The sequence below is a fragment of the Triticum dicoccoides genome, chromosome 4A (assembly GCF_002162155.2).
Source record: "Triticum dicoccoides isolate Atlit2015 ecotype Zavitan chromosome 4A, WEW_v2.0, whole genome shotgun sequence".
Classification (NCBI taxonomy): domain Eukaryota; kingdom Viridiplantae; phylum Streptophyta; class Magnoliopsida; order Poales; family Poaceae; genus Triticum; species Triticum dicoccoides.
The window spans coordinates 114,578,634-114,587,505 of record NC_041386.1 but is presented as its reverse complement, the minus strand read 5'-3'; the positions used below and the strand labels follow the sequence as shown (position 1 = coordinate 114,587,505).

At 45.7% G+C, this 8,872-nt stretch overlaps 1 protein-coding gene across 1 annotated transcript; it reads left to right on the top strand.

The window, feature by feature from the left end:
• The first annotated feature begins 2,481 nt into the window (after positions 1–2,481).
• LOC119285308 (histone-lysine N-methyltransferase family member SUVH2-like) lies at positions 2,482–4,377 on the top strand. The gene has a single exon (XM_037564543.1). It carries the CDS (start codon positions 2,576–2,578, stop codon positions 4,127–4,129), a length of 1,554 nt encoding a protein of 517 aa, XP_037420440.1. The 5' UTR covers positions 2,482–2,575; the 3' UTR covers positions 4,130–4,377.
• Positions 4,378–8,872: the final 4,495 nt, after the last annotated feature.

Sequence of the window (8,872 nt, the reverse complement as noted above, 5' to 3'; positions counted from 1 at the left end):
TTTACCATAGACCACATTCTCTCGAGAGAATGCAATCAGGTCAATAGATTTTTTGCGTTTTGATGATACCTGGTCTCTTGAAGTCTTCGCCATGTGGCAAAATGCAGTTGATTCATCATCACTCGAAGCATTTTCAGAGTAGCTTGAGGATTCATATGATTCATATGCAACAAAAGGCATTTCCCCAACCTAGATTCTTGTAGAACTCATCATCTTCATCTGACTTGGATTCTGATATGATATTTCATCTTTGGAGTCCACAGTCATTCCAACATAAGCACCTGCTAGTTGAGACATTCTCTTCGTGTTGTACTCAGTTATCGTGTTTGCTTTCGTGCTGGTGACTAGTCTCATTTAAGAAGATGTAGAAGGGTCATTCTTTTTCATGAGCTTAGTGTGACGATTTGCATGCCTGAATCTAGAACAACTAAATGCTTTCTATCATGAACCCCTTGGGATAGACAAATCGCGGAAGAACAAAGGTATATCTTTGTTGATGGACTCAGGGGCTGCATCGCTTTAAGTGGACGCCCCGCAGCTCCACCCGAAGGTTGCATCATGTGTTCATGCTTTTTGCTCCGGACCCTCGTGGACGCTTCTTTTGCTGACCCCCCACAGCTTCTTGCTCTCAGGCTGCATCGACGCAATTTTTATGGTAGTCCTTCCTTTGAGGAGAGCAACCATAGGGATGCCAGAAGATTGAATCAAGCATTCTGGTCACGCGGGGCCCTACTATGCGGTGTCACCCAACACAAGGGGACATATATGAGACGACTTAGAGAGTTGCAATTATTATGGGAAAAATCTCCACAACATAGCCTATATAAGATGATCTGGAAGATCATTAGTCCTGAAGACCATGGTGGTTATGATGACCACTACTAATCCAGAAGATTAACTGTTGTACTCTTTTTCCTTAGTGACTTTTCCCCACTTGGTTTTCACACACAAGGTTTTCAATGAGGAAACATGTGCAATACAAGGTGACCAGGGAGATCATTGGTCCTGAAGGCCGCAACTAATCCATGAGATAAGTCATTGTACCTTTTTTAGTGAGGCTTTTTTCCATTGGGTTTTCTCACATAACGTTTTTAACGAGGCAACTTGCGTATGTAATGCACTCTTTTCTTCATCCCTTTTTTCCGTTGGTTTTTTGGAGAAGTTTTTGGTGAGACATATGATTTTTGCGGTAATCGCCAAGGAGGAGTGTTATGAAACCACGTGTTATGATAAGAAATAATTATGTGACAAAAACTAGACACCTTGATCAAGGAGCAAACTTCATATGTAAGGAAACTTACTATACAAGTTTCCTTTGCTAAGCTAGCTTGCCATAGAAGTTTCCTTCTAGACTATGGCAAGTTTTCTCCTCTTCAAGCGGTCTTGTAGATAAGCTTAGAGGTAAAGTAACCTCGTGACCAAAAAGTCTAGCAAACTTGTAAAGTAAGATTGCTCATGGGCTAAGGAACAGATAGACATACTCCCTACTTTTTTTTATTTACTCCGCATATTACCTTTGATCTAAGTTAGATTTTGTAAATCAATCTAAACTTTCACAATAACAAATATATATGGTATCTAAACTTTCACAATAACAAATATTTGGTATCTAAATTTTCACAATAACAAATATATACTACTCGTATATGGTATGAATATATTTTCATACCAAAGATTAACACATGGTATGAATATACTTTCATATCTTGTACAATGATCCACCAAAGATCAATGAGAAAGAGCCTCCCAAGTTTCTCTCCCTACATTCTGTGCTCACTGTTCTCTACAAATATTTGAAGGCAATGGCATGTTTCCTGGCGAGCACCCTTAATTCTCGCGTCCAACCTACCCTTAATAACGACGGCAAAATCGCAAGCCGTGCAGCGACGACCGACCCACCCATCCACGACTCGAAATGGTGACTGAAACTACGGAATCCGGAAAGGCATAACTGCCCTCAGGAGGAAGTAGAAAAGACCCGACGCTGGCGGCAGCAGCAGCGTGGTCACATGGCAGAGTAAAATCAGGAGTGGTCTCCAACCAACGGCGGAGAGAAGGAAAGCCCCCAGCCCAGCGCCCAAAAACCCTCTTGCGTCGTCGCCGATCGCCCATGGCGTCCGCTCCCCGCCGCCCCCTCCTCGTCCGCAAGCCAGATCCCGACGCGCCCGCTCCCACCGCCGAGCTCTGCGCCGCCCTCCTCCGCCGGGTGTCCGCCAAGCCCGACCCCGACGCCGACGCGCTCCCGGCCCCGACCCAGACGACGCCGCTCACCCCCGACCTCTGTGCCGCGCTCCGCCGGCAGCTCGACCCCTCCCCCGACGACCATGCCGACTTCGCCCACAGCCTCCGCCTCGCCCAGCGGCGCCTCGACGCCATCTCCGCCAGCCTTTCCTCCACACCTCCCCAGCCATCGCCTCCCCCACCTCCCCCTGCTCCGCGGAGCGCCAGTCTTTCCTCTACGCCTCCGCGGCCTCCGCCTGCACCGCGCAGCGCCGACCCGGCGCGGGCCTCTTCCTCGACTGCCACAGCCAGCGCCAAGGGCAAGAAGCGCGCGCGCGGCACCGCCGGCCCGGAGATGGTGCGCGCCACCGTCACCGCGGAGGCCGACCACCTCGAGGTCCGCACACTGGTGCGCCGGGCGCGCCTCACCTTCGAGGCGGTCCGAGGGATCTACCACCGCGGTGGCCGCATGCGCGCCGACATGACCGCCCTGAGCACGATGCTCTCCCAGGGCCTCTGCCTCTACCGCGACGTGCGCATCGTCGGCGCCATCCCGGGCGTCTTCGTCGGCGACGTCTTCAGCTACCGCGCCGAGCTCATCGTCGTCGGCCTCCACAACCAAACCCAGGCCGGCATCGGCTTCATCCCCGCCAACCTCGTCAGCGAGGGCCACCCCGTCGCCACCAGCATTGTCTCCTCCGGCGGCTACCTCGACGACCACGACAACGGCGAGGTCCTTATCTACACCGGCAGCGGCGGCCGCCCGCGACACGGCGTCGAGCACAACACCGACCAGGAATTCGAGCGCGGCAACCTCGCGCTCGCCTACAGCCACAAGTACGGCGTCGAGGTACGCGTCATCCGCTGCCACGACTGCGACACCAGCCCCAGCGCCAAGCTATACGTCTACGACGGCCTCTACAAGGTCGACTCCATCACCTACGGCCCCGGAAAGTCAGGCCACGAGGTCTGCAAGTTCAAGCTCGTGCGCATCCCCGGCCAGGCCCCGCTCGGCAGCAAGATCTGGCGCTCTGCCCGGGATCTCACCAACATGCTCGACTCCAACATCCGGCCGCGCGGCTACGTCACGCGAGACCTGTCCAAGGGCAAGGAGCTGATCCGTGTCCCCATCTTCAACAATGTGGATCGAGACATCTCTCCCCTCGGCTTCGAGTATATTTCCCGCCCTGACTTCCCGGTTCTGCCCAGGCCGGTGAGGCGTTTCAGGTGCTGCCAGTACGCGACGGCGGCGTGCGGCGGGTCGTCGTCATCTGGCAGCTGCGCCTGCGTGAGGAAGAACGGCGGAGGCGGCCCGGCGTACAATGCCGACGGCACGCTGGTCAGGGGAAGGCCGGTGGTGTACGAGTGCGGCGCCCAGTGCGGGTGCCCAGCGAGCTGCTCGAACCGGGTGACGCAGCGAGGGATGCAGCACCGGCTGGAGGTGTTCCGGTCGAGGCAGACAGACTGGGGCGTCAGGGCACTGGACTTGATCCAGCCGGGCGCCTTCGTCTGCGAGTTCAGCGGAGACGTGGTCACCGTGGACGACGACGGTCACCACGCAGGCAATGCCGGCGGCGCGTCGACTGAATGGGGCGGCATCGTCGATCCGAGGAAGTTTCCGGCGAGATGGAGGGAGTGGGGAGACGCCTCCGCTGCCACGCTTCCGGACGACGCCGAGGAACCTCCCCGATTCGCACATTTGGCAGGGCCGCGCCCGCGCTACGTGCTCGACGTGTCCCGGAGGAGGAACTTCGCTCCCTACATCAGCCACAGCAGCGCCCCGAACGTGTTCGTCCAGTTGGTGCTCCGTGCCGACGACAACGAGTCGTACCCTCGTCTGATGTTGTTCGCCATGGACACCATCCCGCCGCTGCGGGAGCTGAGCATCGACTACGGCATCGGTCCGTGATCTGCAAAGTTGAATCTTGAAGCTCAATAGCTGGTGGTTTCACGGGTATTTGTAGTTGGTGGGGAATTTTCTTTTTGTGATTTCGTCATTCTTTGCACAAGTGCCGGTGTGTATTCCTCCCGTTTCAAAATAGATGATTCAACTTTGTACATCTATTTTAGAACAGATGATTCAATTTTGTACATCTATTTTAGAACGGAGGGAGTAGTTAGTATGTGGCAGGCACAAAACATCTTCAGTCCTTCGTATTCAGGAACTCTATCGCGTATTTATGTGGAAAATCAGACTCTCCGAACCTTGCATCTCATAACATGGAGGAAAGTAGAGTTACTCCCTCCGAACCAAATCTAAATTGTACTAAAACTGTGTCAATTAATTTTGATTGAAGTGAGTACATACAGCTTCAGATTAGGCTAGTCATAGTGGGAGTAACTTAGCTAGTAACATAGCGCATTTCGAGAAAATTCTGCTTATGTGTCAAGTAATTAATGAGAGGTGGAAACATAATATGTTACTGTAACATAACGCTTTTCAAAACAAGATGAGTCTGCGAGCTAATAAATGAAGCCATCTATGATACTACTATTATGTTACTTTGCATTAGACTAGCCACAGTGAAAATAACTTTAACAGTAACATCGAGTTCAACTCAGCAAATTTGCTTATGTGGCAATGAGTTAATGAGGAGAGAGGTAGTAGTAGTAACTTAGCTAGTTACTGTAACATCACATGTCCCAATGGAATATGAGTCTATAACCTAATAAATGAAGCTATGCATGTTACCACACTTATGTTACCACCCACTATGAAGGTAGTAACATGGTCTAGGAATACGTGTATGTTACTCTTCATTGTGGCTAGTCTTATGAAGGTAGTAACTTAGACTAGTGTCATATGCATGACACTAGTCTAAGTTACATGCATGACACTAGTCTAAGTTACTTTCCACTATGACCAGTCTTAGCCACAGTGAAGAGTAACATACACTAGTAACATACATATATTCTTAGACTATGTTACTACCTTCATAGTGGGTACTAACATAGGTGTGGTGACATGCATAGCTTCATTTATTAGGTTATAGACTAATATTGTATTGGGACATGTGATGTTATAGTAACTAGCTAAGTTACTATAACTACCTGTCTTCATTAACTCATTGTCACATAGACAAATTTGCTGAGTTGGGCTTGAAGTTACTGCGGAAGTTACTCACATTGTGGCTAGTCTCAGGCCTAGTTTGCCAACATAGTTTCTCCAAAAAAAATACGCGATGATCTAAAATCTTGGTATTTGATTGCGTGGGTAATGAATACTTCCGTCCCTAAAAATCATGTTTTTTTACTTCGGTTTAGAAGATTTACCTCGTTGTCACCCACTCTCACAACTTTCCCCAACATTGCATCTATGCTACCTAAAATTCGGGTGTTTGGAAATCTGAGCTATGTCATGTGTTCATTTTGCATCGGTTGCAGACCTATGGTGTCACCCTCGTTTCTCGCCCAAAGGAAGTGTCGTGTCCTTCTGTCTTAACTTCTTAGAACGTCAAGATCTTTGCTCGGTTGCTTTCCATCAACATTGCATTGATGCTGCCAAAATTTTGGTTGTCTGAGAATCTAAACTATGTCACGTGTTCATATGATTGTGGTCACCTTGCATCGGTTGCAGCCTCTCACCCAAAGGAAGTGTCGCGTCCTCTTGTCTTAACTTCATAGAACGCCAAGATCTTCGCTTGGTTGCTTTCCATCAACACTGCATTGATGCTGCCAAAATTCGAAATCAGGTTAGTTTAGTTTTCTGGTGTATCCAACTGGAACCGACTGGCTTTCATTGTCTTTGGAATTTCTACATTCCATTATCTGCGTTTTCTTTTCTAGGATGGCGATTTGCTTCCCAGATCACAGCCGCCGGCGTTTCCTGATCTGCATCGATGACTTCCTGGCTGCTACTTCTACAAGCTTCGAGGAGGAGGCCCACAGGTGGCATCGAGCTATGCTCATGGTGAACTGCCAGTGGATACATGAGAAAGAAGACTTCAGCATCCCATGAATTTGAATGTATTTTTGTTTTTTCTGTATTTGTAAGGATGAGTGATGTTTGATATATGGATTTACTCCCTCCGTCCATGAATAAGTGTATATCTATCTTTTGTTCTAAGTCAAAGTTTTAAAATCAAATTTTTAGTTCTTAAATTGTAGACGGGAGCTCCAATGTGTCGCATTTTGTGGAGAATTGTCGCATGACACACAACGAAGCAGCAAACTCGGCTGACCCTAAAGGGGGAGCACACTGTGCAAAATTCCAGAACACATCATGCTCACTCGTGTTTGAACACACGACCTCACATACGAGCGCGCAGCTAACAAGCTGACCTGAACATGAACAACTTTGTTGGTTAATAGGTGCGGGGTATTAAGATTTTTCAACAGCATTACATCAAACATTTTCTAAAATTTCAGTTGTGATTTTTTTCTTCAGAAAGTGGATTGTTTTTGAAACATGGAAGTTACAAAATGTTCAAACATTTTTTTAAAACTTTAACATTTTTTGAATTTGTGATTTTTTTTGAAAATGTGCATACTTTTAGAAATTCGGATTGTCAAACCTGAACATTTTCTGAAACTCCGAAAAAAATGAAAATTCTAACATTTTTTGAATCTGCAAAAAAAAATTGAAACCACAAACATTTTTTGAATCAATGGACAATTATTGAAAATCTAATGTTTCTGAGAGAGCAAAGAATTTTTTGCAAACATGCAACATTTTTTAAAATACTTACACCTTTTAAAGTTAATGGACATTTTTTCAGAAAACAATAATATTTTAAAAATTTGTGAACAAGAAATGAGAAGGTAACATCTGTTAAATTCTCGATCAATTTTTGCTAAACACAAATATTGTTTTAATTTGTGATTTTGTTTCAATACGTTTTTTTAATTCTGATTTTTTAAAGGCAAACATTTTATGGAACTCCAAACAATTTTCAGAAACAATATAAATAAACAGCGAAAAAACAAAACAAAAAAAAATACCGGTTCAGGGATCTTTTAGAAGGTTCCCAAAACCGATAAAAACTGGCTTGGAAGAAAGTTCTCAAAACCGGAATTGCGAGGCTATATGTACAGTGGGTGATGGGCCGACCTAATTGGTCGCGCCTATACAATTAGTCGACCCTTTGACGTAGAGAGGGTCAAATATGGTTTTTCCATTCCAGACTTCTAATCTTGATGTGAGCGCGAAGAGCGAGAATGTGAATTGTGGATTAGGCTCTGTCTCCTAAGCTTCATGGCAAGGGAGGGGTTCCTCGCCTCACCAAGTCACAAAGACATCCTAATTAGCGCCTTTGGCATGAGCTAACGTAACATCCCAGCAACACATTTTTATATCGTTAAACTAAGAACATTGCTATGCACACGACGCTTTTATCACGATCCATGCACGATGGTGCACATCAAGCCATCCAATCTTGATAGAAAGTGCAACACATCTGTTTGATTGGCCGTCGTGCATAAATCATGGATGAAATGTCAGGCTCCGTGGTAGTTTCTTTAAACTAATGGACCAACGCCCTTCGGGTGTCGACCGATCGGTGACTATTGATAGTTGACAAGGAAAGTTTACCATTGACTTATGAAAAAATTCATGATTTTTCTTTTCTTTTTCACAAAATTGACATGATTCCAAGATTTGGAAAGTTCGTAATTTGAAAAGGTTGCAAAAATGAAAAACTTGTGAATTTGAAAAAAAATCACAAAAAGATTTGACAAAATTTCATGAATTATCAAAAAATGTTCAAGACTTGGAGTTCGTAATTAGAAAAAAATGAACAAAAGTTTATGAATTTTAAAAAAATGATAATTGGAAACGAATCATGAAATTTCCAACAAGTTCATGAATTTGAGAAAAAAAACTCGTGGATTTGAATAAAATTTCACAAAAAATTCAAAAATTTGACAACATTCAGAAAAAACTTCGTAATTTAGAAACACATGTAAAGCAAAAAGTTGACAAATTTGAAAAGGTACGCAAACTTGATTTTTACAGATTTGAGAAAAATTAACAAATTTGAAAAAGTTTTAAAACTTAGAAAAAGTGCATGTATTTGAAAATTAAAAAATTAAAACAAAAAGAAATAAACCCGTGTAAAATCCAGGTCGGAAGAAACCTAAAGAAAAACACCCGGAAAAACCGGCGAGAAATAGCCCTAGCGTGATTTTTTGTTTTGAGAAAAGCTTGCTATGCCTTTATTGATTAGCTAAAATGTCTATAGAAATTACAATTGGGTCATGTGAGATGCCCAACCACAGATGCCTCCCTAAAGGGAGATGTAAGATCTCTCTTGTGGTGGTACCACCTGTTTACAATGTAAAGATATTTGAAGGTGATCCATTTCAAGATCTTGCGTCAGGGACATCCCCTCTCTGCCTGTCATGCCTTGAATGACCAGCATAGATGAGCCCTGAAAAGTTCCATCACGAGCTCGACACACACAAGCTGCCGTACACACACGTTCCGGTCTGATGATACTCCTGCATCTACACTAATTTACACGAGAAATAGCCATGGCGGCGGGAATGAACTACTACCTGCAAGCCCGCATAAAGTTTTTTTAGGGGTACAGCCCGCATAAGTGAAAAAGTAAGGCCCAACCTGATGAAGCCCATCTCCTGCAGTCCCACGAGAAAAATATCTCCCGGTCTCTCACATCCAACCACCTCTCTCCGATCGTTCCCTTCGCCTATC

Excerpts from the sequence above, each read along its gene's own strand:
- LOC119285308 (XM_037564543.1), top strand. The coding sequence starts at position 2,576 with ATGGTGCGCGCCACCGTCACCGCGGAGGCCGACCACCTCGAGGTCCGC.